At 50.7% G+C, this 23,454-nt stretch overlaps 2 protein-coding genes across 8 annotated transcripts in view; both read left to right on the plus strand.

Moving 5' to 3' along the window:
- FLT4 (fms related tyrosine kinase 4) overlaps positions 1 to 3,900 on the plus strand; it is a 46,306-nt gene extending 42,406 nt beyond the window's left edge. For 3 of the 4 annotated variants that reach the window (NM_001293093.2, XM_015293742.4, XM_015293744.4), the window contains exon 30: positions 21 to 3,900. In NM_001293093.2, coding sequence (NP_001280022.2) covers positions 21 to 240 — 220 coding nt within the window. In that variant the 3' untranslated portion in view covers positions 241 to 3,900. The remainder of the gene's footprint in view (positions 1 to 20) is intronic. The other variant, XM_040646854.2, reaches the window with a different exon arrangement.
- Positions 3,901 to 6,059: 2,159 nt separating this feature from the next.
- Positions 6,060 to 23,454, plus strand: part of RNF130 (ring finger protein 130) — a 41,841-nt gene continuing 24,446 nt past the window's right edge. For 3 of the 4 annotated variants that reach the window (XM_015293933.4, XM_414601.8, XM_040647184.2), the window contains exons 1-2: positions 6,060 to 6,763; positions 13,041 to 13,235. In XM_015293933.4, the coding sequence (XP_015149419.2) occupies positions 6,400 to 6,763; positions 13,041 to 13,235 (559 nt within the window). In that variant the 5' untranslated portion in view covers positions 6,060 to 6,399. The remainder of the gene's footprint in view (positions 6,764 to 13,040; positions 13,236 to 23,454) is intronic. The other variant, XM_046900458.1, reaches the window with a different exon arrangement.

A 23,454-nucleotide genomic window follows, 5' to 3' on the forward strand; every position in this document is an offset into this window, starting at 1 on the left:
TCCGTGTCTCTCCCTCACAGCAGTAAAGGGCCCAACCGGACTGCGGAGCTGTCGGCGGAACAGTCAGACCTGCGGGGCAGATGTCGGCCGTCGTACGGATCCCAGGTCGGAGGCCAGACTTTTTACAACAGTGAATACGGGGAGCTGTCAGAACACTCTGAGGACGGCAGCTGCACCCCACCTGGGGAGGGGGCCAGTCCCACCGCTCTCCACACTTCCTTCTTCTCCGAGCAGTACTAATGGCACCAGGCCCTGGAGGCAGCCTGCCGAGGCGTCCCCTCTCTCACTCTCTGGCACATCATCAGGGTCGCTCAGAGCTTCCCCTTCAACCTACGCCCAACCCCGGCAGCGAACCCACCCCAAACAGGTGGGGGGAACACCAATGTCCTCGGAACCACAGCACGATGGCCCACGCAGCACCTCCAGCTGCCACTTCTCTGTGCTGGGACTGGAGAAGAGTGCCTTGCTGATTCCTTGGGTTTCTTTTATTTCTGTGGCTCAGATTGATTCTGCTGGCAATTGTGTGCCTGTGTTCAACACTACAGCACCTTCTGCCTAGCATCCAGCCTCCGCTCAGATCAGCTTCCCATTCAGAAAGCCCATTTCAGGTCAGATATAAATAGATCTGTCTTAGTCTCAAGTTTCTTCCTGGTGAGCAGACTGAATGTTTTTCCTTGGATCGCTTCCTCCTTCTCTCCTCATGATGTCAGCTGCTGAATCGCAGAGCAGAATCAAAGGCAAGAAATCCCTGGTGGTATTAGCAGCAAGAGCAGGACATTCTGAAGAGGTGTACGGAGAGACCCCAAGGGATCTCTGTAAAGGTTCGTGCACGCTTCATTCTGGGTAGGTGCCAGCGTACACCCAGCCTCTCCATCTCCTCTGCAAGCAACACCCACACCCCTCTCATCTCTGCTGGAGGGGGTCCTGCCACTCTGCCTTACCACGGGGATTTTTTAGCCATTTCAGCACAGCCATCAGAGCGTCTGCTGATGGCTGCAGCCTTCCCAGTGAGATGAACAGCAACTCTTTTTGCAGGCCCCGTGTGAAGCAGGGCCTCATATTCTTTGTGCTGGGAGCTTTGTGCTCGCAGGTCTGCTGCTCTCACCTTCCGCTTCTCCCAGAGCAGCACTGAGATCATCTGTTGTTCGAATGAGAAATTAAAGCAAAGCTGTGTTAATTTCAGCTGGCTTCTAAACATAGAGTGAAAATGTGCTGTTTGCTGAGAGGAAAAGGATATAAGTGTCAGGGAGCGAAGTGTTTATTTTCAAGCTGCTGTGAGGGCTTTGGAAACAACGGAAGGAACAAAGCTCCAGCAATGAGGTGCCCTGGGCTGCATCCCCTGGTGTGCTGGTGTCGCTGAGCACACACAGGGCAGCACCTGGCTGGAGCACAAGCCCTAATTCTCCTGGATGGACCACTCTGCACCATGGCCTTTCCTGTTGCCCTGGCTCACAGGAGGCGCTCTCTGCCCCATAGGCTCTTCTCCAGCTTCTGTTGCAGAGCTGCCAGCGCAACGCTGCTGTCTCTGGGGGACTGAAAACATTTATTTGCTGAGGAGCCATCTCATCACTGGGGCCCTTTGTTTCTGAAAGATACCACACGAATTCAGGCTCTGGGGAACCTCCACAGCCCCTCTCAACAGATTTCTGCGCTGCTGCCTCGCTGCTTTCCACCTACTTCTTTCCATCCTGTTCATAATCCAAGAGCTCAGCCACAGAGCCGTTACATCACCACCAGAGGAGTCTGGGTGCAGAGGCTGTCTGAACAGCTTGTCATCTTCTCCCACACGCCGGTGGCTGGCAGAGCTCCTTGCACAGGGGCATCTCAGCACTGGGGAGTTTCTGCATGCAGGCCACACCTCTGCAATAGAGGCAAGAGTTTGGACTTTGAAAATTGTTTTCTATCAGATGTACCGTTTTCCAGAGCTGTGTTTCTCTTACGGAAGGTATTACATGTTTCCTGACGTGAGTCGTTAACGGGTGACTTTCCCAAATCTTCATTACAGTTGTGTGCACAAGTGTAACGGGGGAGATTGATTTAGCTCGTGGGAAAAGCATGGCTGTCACTCAGATTCCCTCAGTCTGCAGAGCACCCAGTGTTCCCCTCCCATCCCATGTCAGCAGGAGGACGTGGCTGTGATTTCCATGGCTATTAGAGGCACAGAAGTGGACCAGCTGGAGCCAAGCTGGCTCAGGATGTGGAATTTGAAACTGCGTGTGACAATTGATTCCCCGACTCCTACTGATGTCCCCCAAAGTTGCCAGGAATTTAAGCATCTTTAAGTAATTGTTATGACTCAGTAAGAATGCTTCTGGCAGGAGATGCGGGAGAGGCAGGCCAGGGAAGCAGGACAGCCAGCAGGGTGCGGGCCAGGCCAAATCCTTCTGCCCTGGTCTTGCCCTGCTTCTTCCATCGGTGGTTCCCTTGGCACAAGGAGGGCTGTGCCCTGAGCTGGGGATTCACACGGGTGGAAGGTGACAGACTGCAGAGCCAAGTTCAGGCTGCTCTCTTGGTGACGTGCAGCCACAGAACCCCCATTCTCTCGTTTCCAGCACTTCATAAACAGCTCTCTGCCTGGAAACGCTGCCCCAGCTGACAGGAGGCGCAAGAAATGCCTGTGAATTAACAACTGGAAAGCAGAATTCCAAAGTAGCTGCAGAAATGCACTGGCAGGGTTCTGCAGCAGAGATGAGACGGAGGCATCCGTGCACCCCAGTGCTCAGCACTCCCGATCTGTCAGCACTCCCAGCCCGCTGGGACAGCTGCTGTGGGGTTTGGGTTCCATGCATATTGCTCGTGAGCATCACTGTGGAGAAGCATTACTTCATTAGAGCCATTGTTAAAGATCCCCTGCTTCGTGCCGGGGGAAGCGCTGAGGTGACATCTGATTCTAAACATTCAAATCATTCAGCCCCACAGGAGCTCGCTGTCTGTGTTTTACGCCTTCTTGAGGTGTGTGGGGGGAAGAATCAGATCCTATTGTATCAGTGTCAACAGCCTTGCACGAACAACGCAGCTTAGCACAGCACGTGCCGGCTCTTCAGATGCTCCAGTGAAGAACAACCGCAGTGTCAGATACTGAAGAGCTGTTGAACAGTTGTACTTTTGATCTCCTAAAACAAGACTGAAATGGGAGCGTACAAACCTGACACCCTTCCCCACACTCTCGCATTATTTCTGGCATCTTTTGACGGCCTTCGGATTGGCGTGAGCACAAAAAGAGGCGGGTTGGTTCTGGTTTGGGATGAGGCAGTGGTGCTGTGGAAGGACAGACAGCAAGGAGAAAATATCTCACCTTCTAAAACCCAGGTTTGATGTCTGTGCCTGCTCAGTGCTCAGTGCACGGTTTGGTTTTGTTTGGGCCTTTGACTGGAACTGCCAGCTGAAGCTATCGATCCTCTTCCAAAATGACCATCCTGGGTCTGCACTACAAAGCGTTGGTATTGAGAGGGCGTTCCTCCTTCATGAAAACAAAGCATCTCATTCCCTACTGACACATATGTCCCCGGAGAGAAACCTGTGTATCGAGTACCACTTCGTGTGTATCGCAGTATTTTAGCCTGGTACCTGTTGTTGCTGCAGCAGCGTTGGGTGTTTCTGTGGGCTGCCCTCCGAGCAAGTAGCTTACAGCATGGGTTGTGTGTGAGTACAGCAGTGTGGTTTGTGTGTGTGTTGTGGGTGAGTGTTTGGGTGTTGCATGTGTTGAGTTGCTCCTACCGGTGAGCGGATGTGAGTTCTCATAGCCCCCCGTTGAGTCCTGTGTCTGGAAGCTGACGGTTATATATCAAACCAGTTAGAACACTGCTTTCTTTCCTCTCCTCCTATCGTACTCGTTATCCTTTGTCATTAAGAGTTTTGTTGTAATATCTAAATGTGAACATGAATAAAGTCGTAACTGGCGCCGCGCTCTGCTTTGTGGAGGCCGCTGCCCGCGGGTGCTGCTGGGCCTGGCTGCAGCCAGCCAGCTCCGTGCAGTTCACTTCGTTTGGGCATTAGTATTTTCGCTTTTGCATCCCTTTGCATGCGCCACATCCTTGAGGAAACAGCTGGGCTTTGTAGCATTTCCATCCAGGCTGAAACTCAGCCTTTCCTCATGATGAAGCTGGACACGCCTTGGTTAAGCTGCTGACAGGACCGGGTCCTTGGCCCTGCTGCCGTTTCTCCCAGCCCTGCTGAGCACCCCGGGGCACTGCACCTTGCCCTCTTGTGGGGTAGGAAGATCGTGGCATGGCTGAAGGCTCCTGGAGCAGCCATGGGAGCAAAGCTATGGGGCGCATGGGGACTGGGTCTGAGGGAAGTGCTCTGCACCCAGTCCTAGGGGAGGAGCACTGGATGCCATGCAGATGGCCGTGTGGCTGCTGCATGCTGAACCTCAGCATGAGAACAGGGACGTTGTGTCCCTGCGGCAGCCATCAGCAGGCACCAGGATGGAGCATGGTTGGACAAGGGAACTGGGGAGGCTGGGGCTGCATGGCCGTTCTGCCCACTTTGCTGTTTGAGTCTATCATCACACATGTCGTTAGGTAACGTGCTGGGAACCTGGCCAGCAAAGGCCTTGTTCCTCAGTGCTTGGAGGTCCTTCTGAGGATGTTGAAGCAGTAAAAGCAAGGAATCTGAGGCTCCTAGTGCTCTTATTACCTCTGTGCAGGGGGCAAGGATCATGGAAACACAGAACATCAGACCAGGTTGCTCAGAGCTTCGTGCTAAACCTGGCTTCGGATCCCTTCAGCCCTTGGATCCCTGCACAGCTCCTCTGGGCACTGCATGCCAGTATTCATGGGCTGACAGGGGGATGCCGGGGGAAAGGGAGGTGGCTGCAGGAGGTGTCCCCACGCCAGCTGCTGCCCCCTGTGCCAGGTTGCTCCTGTAGCCGGGGGGAAAGCTTTGCTGCAGCGTTGCGGGGCTGTTGTGACTGCGGCTCATTGCCCAACATTTACCAACAACGGCAAAATTAGAAATAAAAATAAGCAGCAGCAGAACATTCAGCTGCTGCTTCAGAAACACTCCCCGGATTGCACTGACATTTCTACAGAGCTTTTCTTAAGTGGATCTCGGAGGACTTCGCAGCACCACAGGTCTGTAGCACAGCCCACAGCTCAGCCCGGCGAGCCGTCCTGCCTTCCTTGGCACTGACCCGGGGCTCTCCTTGTGCAGGCTCAGCCCTGCTGCTCGCAGCCAGGTGAGGGAAACACGGTGAGCTTTTAGGGCGTTATCTTACACGCTGAGTGCATCGCAAAGGGAGGTGCCACAACAGCTCCGAAGGGCACAGCACAGCGAGGTGCTGAGCGCTTATGGGAGCAGCGGGGGGTCCGTATCTCACAAGAACAGCAGCAGGGCTATTTGTTCAGAAACGCAGCACGTATCCCAGCCCAGCCCCGCAGCCTGCATCTTTTTGCCATAAATAATTTGCAGATAATTGGCCTTTCAAAACGCACAAAGGCTGTTTGTGTTCTTCTGCTGCTTTCCTAGTCACAGAGAAGCTCAAGCCGTTTGTAAGAGCGATGCTGAAGCGCCGCACGTCGCATCCTGCTTCGCAGCATCTCAGAGGATTTCTATGTATTAACATCTCGGTGTTGGTAAGGTTTCCCATTTTAGCTCGCTGAAAAGAAGTAACTCTAAATGAGGCAGCGGCGGCCACATGGTGACGCAGGAGCCGTGCTGCTGGGCTGGCCCTTTAGCACCGTGGCCAGCCCAAACCCAGCCCCACACGCCGCACCATTCACACGTGCTTTTAAACCACGTTGCGTGTGGATGGCAGACGCTGTTGACCTGGCATCTGTGCCGAGGAGCTGTGGGGTGCGCTGTCTGTCCCTAGCGCTGGCTGCCAGCACTCCCCGTGGCACCATCGAGCAGACCAGCACCGCTCCGGAGCTCCTTCGGGTCAGCCCCGAACCGGAATGGACCCCACGCGGCGGTCGCCCACCCGCGCCCTGCCGCGCCCGGAGTGACGTCATCCGCCTAGGCCACGCCCCCGCCGATTATCCCACCTTACGGGGGCGTGGCTTCTCTCAGCCCCGCCTCTCGCCCTCGTGGCGCCGGGTGGGGCGTAGCGCGCCTGCGCAGTGCGGGCCGCGCTGGGCTGCAGTCGAGGCGCCGGGAGCGGAGCGCGGTGCGGCTGCTTCAGAAGCGAGGCGGGCATGGAGCGGCAGCCCTCGGCAGGGGCGGGCAGCGGGGCGCGCGGTGTGGCGGCGCCCGTGTGCTGAGGGGGCGGCGGCGTCTCGGAGCCGTGCGCAGCGAAGGGGCCGCCGCCTCTTCCTCCTCCCCCCGGCCGGCGCGGGCTGCGGGCTGCGAGCGGCATGAGCGCGGGGCCCTGAGCGGCCGCCGGAGCGCCCCGAGCTCCCGCAGATCCCCCCGGGCCGGGCCGTGCCGTGCCGCCGCTTCCCTGGCTCCTCCCATGGCATGAGCCCGGGCTCTCCTCCTCCCCTCGCCGCCCGCTCGCGGTCTCTCTCCTTTCCTGGGCTGTCAGATGGGATAACGCGCGCCCGCCGGGAGGTGAAGATGGGCCCTCGCTGGGCTCGGCGGCGGCGGAGCGGCGGCGGCTCCGCGCTGCTGCTGCTGCTGGGGCACTGCTGGCTGTGGGCGGCCGGCGCCGACGACAACGGCAGCCAGCTGTCGTATTACACGGCCCTCATCAACGTGACGGTGCTGAGCCCCGAGCGGGGCGGCCCCACGCTGCTCCGGATCGACCGCGGCCGCTACGGGCAGGATTCGCCCAAGGTGGAGGTGAAGGGCCTGCTGGTGACCCCGGTGCCCATCAACGGAGGTAACGGCCCCCGCGCCGCGCCGCGTGGGTGCCCGGGGGGGGGGCGGGAGCGGCGGGGGCGGAACGTGCCCGAGGGGGAGCGGCAGAGCCGTGCGCCGGGACGGGGCTGCGGCTGTGCGGTGTGTGTGTGTGTGTGTGTCGGGGTTGCCTTCCGAGCTGTCCGTCCGAGCCGTTGCCTGCGGCCGTGGGGCCGTTGTTGGCGTGTCCGCCCCTACGCGCGGCCCGCTCCGTGCTGCTGAGCGCCGGGCGGCGCTTCCACGCGAGTTGTGCCGGTGCGGAGTGCGGCTGATGCCCGTCGGTTGCTTTCTGACAAACGTCGGCCTTTGCGATGCGTGAACTCAAACGGGGGTGAGGGCGGCGTCTCGATTCCGCTCCGCAATGAGAGCAGCGGGCGCTTCAGTCACAGCGGTGCGCTTTAATCACATCTTATTCGGAGAACCCTCCGTGACGCCGTGCCCGGAGCGCTGTCCTCCAGAAATGGCCCCGGATGGATCTCGGCGCTCTCAGCCTCTCTCTGAGCAGCAGCCTCTGAATAATGCATTCCGTGAGGCAATGCAATCAATTAAAACCAGTCTGCGAGCGGTGAATATTAAGAGGGTTTTTGCTTGGTTTTGTTTTGCCGTGTTTTCCTGAAGAGCCCTGCTGTGTTACTGAAACCCCGTGAGGGTTTAACAAATCAAGGTCAGGACGGTATGTTGATGCTCTTTGAGCATCTCGCAGCCTCCTGCCTGCTCCTGCTGCACTCGAGGCGGCCGTGCTGCACACACGCTTGCAGGTTTCATTGAAGCCCTGTTCTGTTTGCTTTACGGAGTGTTAATTAGAGCACGTTACCATAGCATGCTTGTGGGGAAGGCTGGAGAAACAAAGCTCGGAGCAAGTTGACTGCTGGAGGATCTTGCTTTGTATCTTAAATCCTGCCCTTCGCAGTGGTTTCAGCCCCCAGATGCGCTCAGCCTTTCGTTTTCTCTGCTCCCTGATGTTCCTCACTTAACCACACGTTGCTGTGTGAACCCAGCAGGCTGTCCTGGAAGCTCTGGGCACGTCACGGTTATCCTAAGGGCTGTTTGGGGGCAGGGTCAGCCCTGCTGCCTGTCCTCGGGCAGGGTGTCAAACCATTTGATTCCTTCAGCAGCTGCTTTATTAGCCAAAAAACAAACTTCTGGCATTAATTACTTTTTAATTTTCCCCCTATAGCTTCTTCCGGTCTCTTCCATCACGTAGGTGTGATTAAAGGCACTGAGGGAGGCTGAGAACATTCTCAGCAGAAGCAGTGAGAGCAGAGCTGAGCGCAGAGCTCTGTGCGCTCTGAGGAGCATTTCCTTCCTTGCTGCTGAAGTGTAACGTGGTGAACAGTGTGAGTGGGAAAGCACAGCGGGGATCACGGGGCTGCAGACCTGAACTGTGTGGGTTCGACGTGCTGCAGTCATCCACACTTTGCCCTGGGTTGCTGGGAGGTTCTCCTTCCGTGTGTCAACAGAAGGCACTGAAAGCAAATGCCGCGGCTGTGGCCTTCCTGCAAAGCTGTTCTGAATTGTTTTGCACAGACAGCCATGCAGTGGGCATTCTGTTTGAGTTCTGCCGAGATGCTTCACGTGCTCTAAAAACCCTGTGTTTAGTGGGGAAGAGACCCGAGTATGTTATGCTTTTAGTTAAGGTGCTCCTGAGGATTTGAGAGCCTCGAGATTGCGCTCTGCTTTATTATATCTGGCTCTGCTAGCAGAGCAGTGCTGCTGTCTGCCACTGCTGTAATGCCTTTTTATCAGCCGGTTTGTATTGCTGGAGCACTTGTTTGCAATGTATTTGTTGTAAGAGCACTTCACACGAGCAGCTAGCGCCAGCCTCTGCTGCTGGAGCAGTAATGCTCTGCCCGGTGCCCGGCCTTCACATGTCCCAGTGGCTGCAGCTGCCTGGTGATGCCATGGCTTAGTGTTGGTGTCAGGCATTGACCCACCGTGGGCCATTGCTTGGGATTTCTGTGCATGCAGGTGGTCTGTTGGCACCCGGCTGTTACAACTGAAGTGTCTTAAGTGCCCCCATTCTGCGTGCTGTGTTCCCGTCCTTCACCTTCGGGCTGAGACATGAGTACCAGCTCGGGGCTTAGGGCCGGGCTCAGCAGCTGTGTGTGTGATGGGGTGTGGAGTGCTGTGCTCCATGGTGCCGGTCAGCCCACGTTCTTGAATATGCCTGTTGCTGTATGTTTAACTTTTGATCTTTGATAACCCATCCTTTGAATGTCAGTACACAATAAATTCAGTCACCTGTTCCTTTATCAGGATCTCTTACACTGAATTCACCGTGGTTAGGCTAAGACACGTAGCAGAGCTTTCCCTGTGCTTCTTATAGACCCTCGGATGAAATGGAAAGGTGGAGGTAGGGAACAGATGCTCAAGGTGACAAATGGAGGTGCAGCTCGTGCACAGCACTGTAGGGTTTTGTAAGTGTGTGATGCAAGCGGGGTTTAGCTGTGGGGGGTTTGAAATGGCAGTTTTAATTGCAGAGCTTTGGGTAATGTTTGGGCAGGATTTGGTGTTCCTGTCTGAGCTTTGGGACAATGCAACAAAGAAATGCATCAAGAAGTACGGCTTCGTGGAGGGACAGTGTTGTGCCATGCAGCCATCCTTTGCCCCTCCTCTCAGTGTCCAGCTTCATTCGTAGTCATTGGGTGATAACAAAGCTGGTGTTTTCTGAGCGTGTAGCTGTAATTGTGGCACACTTATTGAGCTAACAAGATTAAATCTTAACTATTACAGCACTGCCTGCTTGCCTGATTTTCTTTTGTTTAGCTGAACCGAGATTACCCTGGCTCAAAGAGTTCCTCCTGGTGCTAAAGCCAAGTGCAGCCAGAGCAATGAGGTGGCGTGGCTCTCAGCAGTGAGCTGTTGCCCCGTGTCACTCCTTGGTGCAACTCTGAAACAGCAGGAATTGCAGCTGGCGTGGGTGAGGACCCGAATGGTAATAACAGAAGTACCGATATGTTGAATGAGAGTACTGTTTAACGTGCGCAATTGGATAGAAAACCGTCCTTGGAACCGGGATGGATCGGTGCTGCTGTGCTGCTTTTGTAAGTTTGCCAGCTGAATTCCTTTCCTGGGAGCTCCAGCTCTGCTGCACGGAAAGGGATGTGGTGCGCTCAGGTGTGCTGTGCCCGGGTGTGCCATGCAGGCAGGGCTGTGGCTGTGTGCTGCTCCATCCTTTGTGCTGCTGCCTCCGCCGGGTGTGGTGCAGCCCTGAAGGTCAGAGAGGGAGAGGATTTCTGAGAGCAGCTCTGGTGACTGCTGCTGGTCTGAGGGAATGGAGCGTTAGCTGAGAGGCGATCGATCGATCGGGGGATCTGACCTGAAAAAGGGAGGGGGCGGGGAAAAGCCTAATGCAGTGCAGTCAGTGGGCTGTGGGGATGCTGGCGCTGCTCTTTTTGTGTGGGAAGGAGGCAAAGCCTCGCTCACAGGACGTGCTGTGGCTTCAGTGCCCTGCTTGCATCAGGGGGTGTGCAGCGTAAGTGTGGGGCAAAGAGAGCAGCCTGCAGCCAGCCTGGTGCATGCAGAGCGCTGATCGAGCCTTTGCTGGTCTAGAGCTGAGCTACTTGCTTCAGTTTTTGCCACCACAAAATGGTTCTCCCTCTTATAGGGGAAAGCTAAAGGGCCTGGTGAGCAATTGGAAGGGATGGGGGGGGACCACAGAGGGTGGTGATGCACTGAACAGGTTGCCCAAGGAGGCTGTGGATGCCCCATCCCTGCAGGCGTTTAAAGCCGGGCTGGATGTGGCTCTGGGCAGCCTGGTCTGGTGGTTGGTGACCCTGCACATGGCAGGGGGGTTGGAACTGGATGAGCATTGTGGTCCTTTTCAACCCGGGCCGTTCTATGACCAGCAGACTGCCACTTCAGTGTAAAGACAGTTTTTTGCCACCGTGTGCGTGGTGCAGAGACACAAAGAAAGGGATGATGGAGTCGGTCCCTTGTATTTCAGGTTGGTAGGACAGTAGCACAGCTGTAGGGAAGCAGCTTTCAGTGCATTTATATTTTCTGCTGTTGTGAAATGGAGTGATTTCTGATCGTATCTTTTTACATACAAGTGTGTTCTTTTAGAACAGCTCTGATGTAACCTGAAGTCTCTTCATTCCGGCACGGCCACCATCCAGGGTTTGAAAGTCTGAGTCCACAACATCCTGATTACTCCTCAGGCATTGGAGTGTGGGTGATACAGAGCTGGGGAGCTATTGCTGGTGGCTCCTAACGACAGCATTTGTTCATCCATCCCTTATGGGGCCAATAGAGGTACTGCTGTACTCCCTGCCAGTGCTGGGCGTGGGGCAGAGGTGCTGCTGTGGCAGCCAGCAGTGCTGGGCGCTGTTGGAAGGCCGGAGCAGGAAGAACTTTCTGCAGTTGTTCCTGAGTTTTGTTTAGTTAAAAGCAAAAGGATTACTTAACGTTTGCACGGGGTGAGTAGGGTGCTGACCTGAAGGGGAGCACGTTGTGTCTCTGTATTAAATCTCCAGCAACCTGCAGGCTCGTCAAACCCAACCAGATTTTCCTTCATGGTTTTGTGTTCCTTACACAGGGCTAAAGCAACGCTGTCGGGACGCACTGAACTGAATCACCCCACCAGAAGTAACGCTGTGTGTTGCTGTGCGGCTGGAAGCTCACGTATCAGCACATCTCAGCTCCTAATCCTGTTGGTCCAACAGCATTTTGTAGCTCTGCCCGCTGCTGAGAGAGGCTTTCATCTCTACTGTAGTGGAAAATCCGTGCTACTTTTCCCACAGAGGCTGTTTGCTGTCTCATGCCACTTTCTCTGTCAGGGTTTAAATGTGTACGGCTCAAACTTGGGAGTTGATAGTGCCTTCGCAGGGCTTTGTGGAGCTGGGTTGCATGGTGGGCTTTTCAGAAGCTTCCTCTCCCATTCTGGTGAACAACCCATTATCTGGGTTACTTGGTGTGCCTTGAACACGACTGCACTGAAGCAAATTTTGCCATCCATAGGCGTACAGCTCTTCGTCCTTCCATGCAGGATCTCCTGGCTGTAGCATCCACTCTGAGTTGGTGCTGAAGAACTGGATGGACAGTGATAGGGCAAGGGGGAATGGTTTTAAACTGAGGCAGGGGAGGTTCAGGTTAGATGTTAGGAGGAAGTTTTTCACCCAGGGGGTGGTGACACACAGGAACAGGTTGCCCAAGGAGGCTGTGGATGCCCCATCCCTGAAGGCATTCAAGGCCAGGCTGGATGTGGCTCTGGGCAGTCTGGTCTGGTGGTTGGTGACCCTGCACATAGCAAGGGGTTGGAACTGGATGAGCATTGTGGTCCTTTTCAACCCGGGCCATTCTATGATTCTATGAAATCTCTTCTTAGAAAGGAAAACTGTGGGACGCTTCTTCTGAATCGCTCTTGGGAACTGTAGCAGTTTTCAGAGCTATTGCTCAGATGAATTGTTTGTCTGAGGTCTCACTATTTGTCCCCTCCATCTTCAGAAGCCAAAGGTGCTTTTACTCGTGGCATTTGGAAGGGTAAATACATGTGCTTTGCAAGTTGCTGCTGGCTCCGACTTACTAGAAGACCATCCTCCACGTTACACTCTGTGCCTTTTGTACGTAGATCTGTGTGGCCTTCAGCTGCTCCAGGATACATTACAGCATCAAAAAGGACCAAAAGGAAGGTCTTTGTATGCTGTTGGGCTCAGATACGGCATTTGCCAAGCCTGTTACTTCTCCTTCATAGTGCCCATACCCACTTAGCAACAGGGGCACATTGTGTTTGCCTGCAAAGCTTGCAGTGTGAAAGCTGGCATTGGCTGCTGCTCTCATCCTTGCAGCAGCATGCACACAGCAGATAACTGCTCGGAAACCTTCTCGTTTAGCTACTCTTCTTACTGCAGGGATGTGTGTGATTGCATTAGAAAGGAAAAGAGTGTTGTGCTGCCCAGAATGACTGATAAACAGCTGCTGGGTAGGTGCCCGCAGCACACGAACCATAGCCCTGTGTTCCTCAGCCTGCAGGCAGGTATTGATTCACGTGGAAATTCATTGTTCTGGCTGCACCGGGCTTAAAAATAGTGTCTGTTGGTGAGCCTAATTCCTGGGCTTACAGTTACAGCTTCGGCCGTGAGACTGAGCTTTATAAAGGAGACTTTTTCTCTTTTAACCTGAAGAATGCAGTTAGCATTGGGCTGTATTAACCCGAGGGCAGCAGCTTCCTAACGCACAACCGTTCATTCAGCGCCGCTTCCTTCTCTCCTGCCTGTTTGAGAGCGCTGCCATTTGTCTGACCGCACATCCAACTCCTCCAGTTGCAGATCGCCTGGGCTGTGACCCTCGGACACGTTTCCAAGTCCCTCCCAACACCAAGCAGTGGATCGCACTGCTGCAGAGAGGAAACTGCACCTTCCGAGAGAAGATCCTGCGGGCGGCTTCACACAACGCCACCGCCGTGGTCATCTACAACAATATATCCAGCGAGGAGCCCGTCACGATGACTCACCAAGGTAAGTAAATGCGGGTAAATCCGCTGTCTGTTTGGCCACGTGAACTGTCGCTGAGGCGCTCCTGGCAGCGCACGGGTGATGCTGTGAGAAGTAAGGCAGTAAGTGTGGAAGAGGTGATTTTGCTTTGGTGTACGTTCTGTCCAATGAGGGGTGCTTCTGCAGAGGGGAGATGGGTGTCGGGGCGTAAGGAAACCGCTGTGGGACCTCAGCGCTTCTAACCTTGCTGAGATGGAGAGCGGATGTGATACAACACCAGGCCTGGCATTCCACCGAGCAGGGCTGGAGGGCTCCTGCAGCAGTGTTTCTCTGTCTGGCTGCCCACAGTGTGGACTTCCAAACATTAGGTCCGAACCTGAGCTCACACACTTTGTGCTCACAGAGTTCTTTTCCTGCAGTGCCCCTTTGTTGATTCCTGTATGGTGCTCAAAGCTGATGATGCACAGCGCAGTTGTGCAGTGCTAAGCACTCTAGGATCAGACCATTGCTGATCTAGAACACTGGGTCTGGTTTTCTGCTGGCTTCTACTTATTTTTAAGTCTATTCATGTAAAAAATGGTGCCACTACCACTGAATTGGTGTAGCAGGGTGGGTCTTTCATGGTTAAACTAAATCTATGATTATAAATGATTGCTCAGGGTTCTAATAATGCCGTTCTTGGTTTTCCCAGGTTTTCTCACTTCACAATTACTCAGCCCAATCACAAAGGGAGATTTCTGTGTTTGCTGACTGCTGATGTGGTGGTTTCGTGTATTGTTTGTTTTCCCAGAGGTTTTCAGTTTTCTTTCTGTGAGTGCAGGGTGTTGCTTGGAGGCTGGAATTCGAGTGATGCTCTCTATATTGTCACACAGCTAGAATTCTTCTGTGTGAAGAGGTGCTATGGTTGCACATCTCCCTCCCTCCCTCCACCCAGGCATCATAGATGGAAAATGTCTCGTGGGTTCTCTTAGTTCTGTCCACCACAGGAGTTTTCTAGGGAGATTTTGACCTCTGTGTGGCAATCCTAAGGCTGTTGACATACTACTTCTAACTTATGTATCCTCCATAGACCCTTCTGCAGGTACTTTGCAGGCAAAAAGCCCCACCTCCAAAGCCTTCAGCTCCAGTCTTTCTTTGAAGTACCTGTATGAGGGTCTGCAGTCTCTCGTTAGCAATTTGTGCCTTCTCCTGTGTCTTGGAGTGTTGTATCATGATGGAGTTCATTCCAAGTATTTGCTCATGACAAGCTTCCTGTTTGCCCAGTGAACTGCAGGCATGTGTCACTGTGCAATGCAGACTGGTCCTTTGGTGTTAGCTTCAGCACAGTGGAGGTTTGGAATTTGGTGTTCCATTAACTCTCTGATTGTTGTTCAAGTGAAGTATTGATTCATGAACCTATGCTTGAATGATGAGGTCTGTTACGTGAGTCTCAGGTTGGATATTAGGAGCGATTTCTTCTCCAAAAGAGCAGTGATGTAGTGGCACAGCTGCCCAGGGAGGTGGAAGGGCCACTGTTCCTGGAGGTGTGGAGATGTGGCACTGAGGGATGTGGTTATGGGCACGGTGGGGGTGGGCTGGGTTTGGGTTTGGTGACCTCAGAGGTCTTTTCCATCCTTAACAGTTCTGTGATCCTATGTTTGAGCCAATGTTGTGCGTACAGTGCCGACACGCAGTCAAGGCCTCCTTTAAAAAATGCATTCCTCACAACATAATTGTGCAACTGTCTTATGATGTCTGGGTTCATGGCTGTCTATTTTCTTCCCACAAACAGATAAAAATAGGCCTTACATCACTTTGTATCTCTGTACCATAGTCCTTACACTGTTAAGTGCAGAGCCTTAGGAGTATTCTGTCTTTGTGGTCGAGCAGAGAGGAACACAGCAGGTGCTGATAGCACACCCAGCGAGCTGCTTGCTTCCCCACTTTGATCTTTGCATAATTTCCAATTGTCAGCTTTGGCAATGTTTGTGCTAAAAATAATGAAAATATGATATAGATTTACATACGCTGCCCATCTTGAACCTGCGGGGAGGTGATTCCCTATGAAAACAGCTCAGCAAACAGTTCTCAGCAACGGGATTAATATTTTATCCAAGTTATTTTATGCTTGAACACACATTTAAAAATTTTAATCTTGTGGAAATTTGTTCTTGCTCAACATATGGCTGAACAGAACACCAATTCCTTCTGGTGGCCAGATAGCAGCTGTCACTCTTAGATCAGCCTTTCATCACCATATTAATTGAACAGTTTCTTTTGCTAGCGTCAAAATTGGGTTTTCTCGTGTGACAGTCCACTGAGTGTCTGTCCCTGCAAGCTGAGCTTCAAAGGAGGTATTGACCTGAAGGCGTTGGTAAAGCTTCCAGTATATGCTTCTGCTGATCAGTTTGCAACGTTTTCTTTCTCTGTATCCCTTGTCTGTGTTACTGTTCACTTCTAAAATAAACCAACTTGACTTCTTCTTGCAGATGTCCTTCACTTAAGCTGACAGAGGACACCTTTTCCCAGCACAGGTTGTGCAGGGCTGTGATATCACTGGCAGGAAGGCAGTTTTATGAGTGGTTTTGCCTGCGACTTCTATTAGAAGTTAGAACAAATATTGTCTAGTGTAGAAAGAGCTGATGTGGTGGAGAAAATATTTAGTAGCTGACTCCTTGATAATCAATGATGGGAATAGGAAGGAAATGCATGTAAAACAGCTTTTTAATTCTGTCTGATTTCTTTATGCGATGGAGACAACCCTATTAAAGCACAGAACAGTTATCGTGAGCTCTATTAAAATCCAGATTTTTACCTGGATTTATAGAAAAGAATACAAGCTACAGAAGCCTCTAAAATTACAATGTCATACTCAGAATTTACGTAACAGATAGAAACAGAGAAAAGATCAACGGACAGAAAAGAAAGCATCGCAGTAAGGTTGCTGGATCCCAAAAGGTGGAGTTGATCCGTGCTGGAGGAATTTCTTGGCACTACTTGAACAACTCCTGCTAGGATGCCTTGCTGAGAGAGCTTACCTGGCACTGCTCCATCTTTCACAGTCTGTAGCACAGAGTTGCAGACATCTCATCAGATAAATCTTTATTGCGCTGCTGGACTTTTGATCCACAGCTCAGCATTCATTTCATTGTGTTACAGTTTTCTTCTTGCTCTCAATTCTTCCCTGAAATATCAGTATTAAAAAGAAAAAAAAGCAGGAAAAACAACTCGTTGTATTTGGAGATTTAAAAGAAAGGATAAGTAATCTTCAATAGCCTCACTGTCGTTGTGCATCTTCGATCATTTTATATTGTTAATTGTTCATATATGCTAATTGAAAGCTTTGGAACGTCTGTCCACCGCAGCGTAGTTGATCTGTTTCCTGGAGGTGTATCAGGAAAGTCTGCCATGCAGTAGATGGAGTTGCCTGCCACTTGGCAGGATGTTGGGAGCACACACCGTACCACGGGGAAACAACCCTTTCCTCAAGGTGAGGCAGGGAGATCTCTGCACAGAGCTCAGTGCTTTGCAGAGCTTCCTCCTCCCCGTGTTCCTGCATGTTGCACACCTCATCCACGGCTGGAATGACACAAGTTGGGCTCATTTTTCCTTATCCAGCTGAAAGGGTAATTAGTTCTGTGACTGCGAAATGGCCCATGGGACCATTAGTGACTGTAAGTAATTACCTTTTTTTTCTTAGCCAAAGACTGCGCTCGAGCAGCAGAGTAATTCTTGAAGTCCATGGATTCTGTGGAATCACATTTGTTACATAAACCTATGGACACACTGTTTGCTGAGTTCTAGAGACTCTTTGTAGCATCCTGTTCTGTCACCACACGTCCTGTGGGATTGCTGGGCTTGTTTGGAAACACTGTCCAGATGGATGGATCTGCACTGAGGCTGTCTGCAGACAGAAGAAAATACCAGACCCTGACAGGCTGCTCTTATTAGAAATCCATGGGTTTTCTAGTTCCAGCATGCATTAGTGGGAATAGAGAATGCTATCCAGGAATAGCAAAATGGAGGACGCCTACAGCTACCTGCTTGTGTTGCAAAATGCAAGAGCATAGAGAGTTTTAGATATCAAAATCCAGGTGTATCTTAAATTGATGGATAGGCCTGCAAGGTCTACGTTATGGTAATATTTTTTCATTAATCAAATATAGGACACTGTAATCAGTGTTCAGGTGTTAAATCCAGGTCTGAGGTAGCAGTTTCTGGATGTTGATCCAGAAGCATAGGTGAAGGCAGTCAGTTTTCAATTAAACATTAAGTGTCTTCAGAAGGTCTCTTCCGGGTGCATCTTGGGCTTAATAGGAGGATCTTAATTCTTTTAATTGTTGTATGACTTCAGGTATGTGAAAAGGTGCTATCTGGGTGAGGGTGAGAGAGGAAATGATAGAATCATAGAACCATTAAGGTTGGAAAAGACCACTAAGATCATCCAGCCCTACTGTCAGCCCACCCCCACCATGGCCACCATCCATGTCCCTCAGTGCCACATCTGCCCTTTACTTGACAAAGGACCCATGGTGAGGCCCAAGTGCAGAGCCTTTCTTCACCAACCAATGCTGTGTTGACTCTTGGGGAGATGGTGGGTGTCCCTTGGCTCTGCTGGCGTGCTCTGGGTTGTGGCAGAGAGGTAGGTGGAGTTAAAACATGGCTTAGCTTGAGGAAATGCAGCAGGGGGTAGCTCTACCGTCTCATGTCAGTGGGGTTTGGACTTGGGAATAAAACAGGATGATTTAGCAATGATGGTTTGGATTTTATGCAGATTTATCCCTAGGAAGCCTCTCTGAGTGTCAGAACAGAGCAACCGGGTTATGGAATCACGTGTCAGCAGCTGAATTGTGAATGCAGCCCAACAGCTTCGTCAGTGGGTCCTGCCGTGTCGCTCTCCTTGATGACCTGCAGGACATCCTGCAGGACATAGCAGATTGTAGGGCTGATCTCCAAGTATGACAGCAACGTTGTACCGAAGCACAGTTTGTTGTTCGGTGCAGCAGGATGAGCTCAGGGAGACTTGTTCCCACTTCTAAGATTGTTATTTATCACCTATGGATTTGTTTTTTAGCACGTAACGAGTTAGCACAACAAGAACCTGGTTGGGCTCTGTTTGTTTGGAAGTTAATTCTGTCACACCCATCTTTGGAAAGCTGCTCTTGCCCTTCCTGGTTTTCTGGTTACATGCCTCAATCATACGCTGCTCTGGAAGGAGCAGAGCTCAGAACATCCACATTGCTGTTAGCAGTGCCTTTTGCAGTCTTTCTGTGCCTTGGGCCATGGTTAGGTGATGTAGTCCAGTGTCCTCTCTTACCATGGCAGAATCAATCTACTGAAGTTCCTTTTGCTGCAGTCAGAGTTGTCTGTTCTGCAGGCATAACTTCACTGCATTTCTGTTGCAATTCTTTGAAGCCTTGTCCTTGCTGGGCTTGGATACCTGCTGCTTTGTTCTCCCAAGGAGGCAGTCAGAATTCAAGTCTTGGCCTCAGAAACGGTCGTTTGTCAGGTTGTTCTGCAGAAGTTTGTGTAGCAAAGAGACTTGTGGAAATAGCTGCTCAGTGTTGGGGTAGGTGGTAGTTCTGCGGGTTGTGTTTAGCCAACGCACCCCATGAAAATGTGGCTTTTAGCTCACAGTTTCCTATACAGCTGTCATTTACTATTTTCTCACGGTAGCGTTGGAACATCTGTTCTGTCAGTCAGATATCCTACAGTAAGTGTTTACATATAGTCGAGAATTCAATGCTTACAATGTTATAAAGACAACAGGAAGAAAAATGCTTTGAAATGCTGTTGAATCTCCATTTAAAATGGGTGCCCGTTGGCGTTAAGTTCTTGCCTTGCTTAGGACCGAGAGCTGACAAATGCTGTGGTTTTGTTTCTGCTTTCAGAAGTATTTGATTTGGGGCATCTCAGACAACACGTTACCATTGCAGTGGTGCTGCCAGCCTGGATGTGCTTTTCCTTTCTGATTAGATCAAGATAAAAACCTGTGCAGCCTAGACCTGTTTTAATCACTCTGACCAATGCCAAGACTCTTCTTTTTACTGTCTGCTTTTACAAAGTCTGTTTTAGAATGAGACTTCATTCTTATGATGAATTTCTGGTTTGTATCAGGCTAAAATTCTAAAATATCTGAAGAATATTCCCCATTGTTGGTAAGTACTGTGGAACTGATGTGCATTCTCAGAGCCCACCTTTTCTAGCAGTGCAGTTGTAGAGTTATTTTCATTATCACAAGGTGGATTTTCTAACACAGATATAAACCTGAGCTTGGAAGTATCATCCTTAAATGAGCAGTGAGACCTTTCTGTGACTATCAGCATATCCCTTCATGTCAACTTTGCCATTACTTTCTGGTTTTCTTTAATTGCTTTTCCTCTGACTTCTAGTTGGATTCCTTGTTCCTGCTTTCCATTTATTTCCGATGGTGTGTTCATTTATTTCTGTGTGGTGGCTGGGGACCACCCTTTCCATGAGCCCTTTGCTGTCTTCAGTGCAGCATCCTCTCCTTCCCTCTTCTCCATCTCAGTGCAGATACCTTCTGAGGCATTCACAAAACTCCCACTCAGTCTCTCAAAACTTCATTTATAACAACAGTGCTTGTTTTGTGTTTCCTGTTTTCTTCTTTGATGTTCTGTGGGCCCCCCAAATTCTATTACTGTTGGCCAACGAGTTCTCAGAGTTGTGTTAATTTCCACAATCGTCATCTTTCTTGCAGACGGGGCTTTTTAGATAACCTTCTGTGACAGTCGTATTCCGTTCCTTAGGGATGGAAGAGGAATGAGCCTCCTTCAAGTCAAAAGACTACTTTGAGGTTTTCTCCTGGGGGATGGGGAGGGGGGGGAAGCAGTTATATTCTTCCTTTGTTTATAAGTTTCTGGTTTTGTGCTTGCCTCTGCAAGGTCGTTTCGCAGGAGCCCTGGAACTAACTGTTCATTAACTCAGTGCTCATAATAGCCAAAAGCCAGACCATGGTGGTAGTGTTTTCTGTGTGGATCAGTGGACTTCTTGAGTATGATCAGTCTTTATTGTGGTGCAAGTATGTCTTAAAATATCACCGAGTGTGGCTTGGAAGGGATACTGGAGGTCTGGAATCACTTGATCAGGTGTGCTCCACCAGACCTAATGGGTAACTGCTATTTGTGGTGGTCTCTTTGTTAATCCAAGAAATCTGGCACTGATTGATCCCTTTCCTGTGCACTGAACGGTGTGCGTGTGTTTATTTCTGACGGATGCTCAGAAATGCCTTAAAAAGTTGCTGAATTTTAATGGTTTGTGAAAATGGGCATTTCCCAATTACGTGATCGTTATGATGTGTCTCCATCGTTGTGATTTGTCTTTCGGTGTCTGAATCATGCCCTGAATCCAACCAGCAAGCAACTTGCTGCGCTGTTCTTTACTTTTATTAGAAAGCTGGGGGTTTTGCAGGCCTTTACAACTGACATCTGCAAAATGAGTCAGATAAATGTGTGTTAAGTTTGGGTTTTTTGGAATAGAGTGAAACGCTTCAGTTACAATTAAATGTTGTTTGCTACTTAAGGAGGGAACAACATTCTTTTGCAAGGGTGAGCTGAGTGCAGTCTGTGCCTCATGCTGTGTCTGAAGCATGCATCTGCAAGTGCAGTCAGAGGCTAAGGAAGTTGCAAGGACCTTAGCTGAAAACAGCAGCCCTCAGAAAAGTGCTCACCTCTGGTGCAAGTGTGTTAATTCTTAGTTTGCTGTAGATCGTTTTTTATCCCATCAGAACCACTCACTGCCTCTTACAGGTGGTCCTGCACGTGCCATTCTTGAGCTGGGATTTTAAGTTTGCTCTCCCTGTCTGCATGGAGGTTCTTTGCAGTACTGCAGTGCTGGCAGCAGCTCAGGAGTTGTCACCATCTCTTCTTCCACAGCATTGACCAAGCAGCTGCTTGGGCCACTTGGGAACCCAGGAGAAAAGCAAATATCTGCTGCTCGGCAGTTGTTCTGTCTGCCCGCCGTTCCCAGGGGCGATGGGTGGTTGGAAGGTGTCTGAAGTCCACTCTTTGAACCATGCCTGTCTTCAGCTTGGTGTCCTTCCCACAGCTGTCTGTATTTGGAGCTTCAGAGAAGTGTCTGGCAGTCAAGAATCAACATAAAGAGAAATTGGCAAGGACAACTGTTTGCTGGTGGTGAGACTGGGAATCTTCCTTTGAGATGACTTTCAGTTGACTTTCTAAATGTGCTAGGAGATATGGTGAGCCAGCAAAGTAATCTCTATAGAGCTCTACAGGAAACTTCCCACTGCATTGTTCTTAGTGTCTTCTCACCTGCTACATACATCCTTCTCTCACGTCCTGTCTTGATGTCGTATTCCACAGGCTTAATGATTAATTGCAACTTCCTTTCCATGCATACGGTTGTGTAGCTATCCCAATCAGTATGCACATAGTACAATTGCAAGGTAGGGCTGTTTGGGATTGGATGATGACAACTGATTTATATTTGCAGGTGTCGACATTTATCTTGGGTGTGCTGTCTGTCTGAGCTGCTCCCTGGTTGGGTGTGTAGTTCATCCACTGTAGCGTTCCAGCTCCTTTTTGTTGGATGCTGTTCTTTGCTCAGGAGAGCATTGCTTTTCAGGAGACTTACACAGAGACTATACTCTAGCTTCTATAAGCACTGTCACTCTGTCTGTATTCACCTGAGGATTTTTTTTTCTGCTTGGGTTTCAGAAATGCGAGATTTCAAGGTGCTGAGAATAAATAAGTCAGTGCCTCCTCCTGCCCCCAATTCTTCTCAGGCAGGGAGCTCTTGCTATAATTATTTAGGGTGATGCCCCTGACAAAAATATGGATGAACCAAGTCCCAGTTTCCACCGAGCTTCAGGATGTTAAGCAGGCACAATTTATCTTTCTTCTCTGCTGTTCTCCTTGGCTCTCGCAGGGTCAGAAGCAGCAGCAGCACTTGGGCTGTTCCCAGTTGAGTCGTTTGGAATGCAAATAGCTTTGCGGTGATGCCAGAGGTTCCCTTTGCACTGGGCCTTATAGAAAAAAAGTGTGGCTGATTGTCAGCTTTGTCACATTCTCCGGGCAGCTGGGAATAGGTGGAGGCTTCAGCTTTTAATTCAGGCAGAACTGGACTGGTATCAGAAAATCTTAGTCAGCTTTGCTTCACGGGTAGCTGTATAAATCGCGTCAGGATGCTGTGCTGAGAGCTTCTGACTGATACTTGGATAGGAACGTAGTGCCGTGGGCCAAATAATACCTCCTGGGGAAGCATAGTGCAACATATGCTCTGGGGAAGCATAGTGCAACATATGCTCTGGGGAAAACAATCCCTCTGCCCGTCTGCACTATCTGAAGGAGATGTGAGGAAATGAAGTGACGCCTGGGGAGAGCATCGGGCACTATTACATTATTGGCTCAGGTTGATCTTGCATCATCTGAGCTGCAGGAGTGTGTGCTGCATCTACATCTACAATTGCAGGAAAGGAAGACTTTTGTGCTGTTATCAAGTGCAAAGGCTTCCCAGCTGGACAAGTCAGGAGTGTTCTGGCAGCTCTAATGCAAATACTAGGAAGCACTCTCTGAAAACTGAGGACAGTGGCTGTAACAGTCACTGTTTGGCTTTGTGAATGGGAAGAGCAGCAAAGTGACACTCATGCAACACACAATAACTTATGCAGCTCTAGCAAAGCCCCCTTTTGGAAAATGAGTGGTTTTGGACTTGTCACCCTGACTTACCGTGCCCTCAGTTTCAAAGATTCTATTCTTTAGTCTTCGTATTCTGGGTGCAGAAGCTTCTTAAAAATAGGGTTCTGATTAAAGGACACGAAGAAACCCCCTGTGCTAACACAGGATCTCGTGTTTTCTGTTCGCTGTCACGCCGAGCTCTCCGGCTCAAATCTGCTCCAAAGCACCGCAGTGCTGCAGTCACCCACGTTCTACTGTTCCTCTTTTAGGGAATGCGAATTGGTGCAAACAGATGGAGGGAGCAGCTGAGCAGGCTTCGCCAGCATCTCGAAAATAGATCTTGAGAAGGGGTTTCAGTACAGGTCTGGATGAAGAAGAGCGGCACGCCAGTTTTTTTTGTCTTAGGAGCTCTTTGCTGCTTTATATTAAGCACGTTTTTGGTTGGGTGATAAAATCAGCGCTCATATTTCTGCTCAGTTCTTAATTTCTGTTCCACTTTCCAGCCAGACTTGTTGGCTTTACTTGCGCTTCTATGGGAAGTGGTAGGGGTAGAAGTTCTGGCTTGGTTGCTTCTTTGGAATTGTGATTTGTAGGTCCTTGGCGGTCTC

This window comes from Gallus gallus, chromosome 13 (assembly GCF_016699485.2).
Source record: "Gallus gallus isolate bGalGal1 chromosome 13, bGalGal1.mat.broiler.GRCg7b, whole genome shotgun sequence".
Taxonomy (NCBI): Eukaryota; Metazoa; Chordata; class Aves; order Galliformes; family Phasianidae; genus Gallus; species Gallus gallus.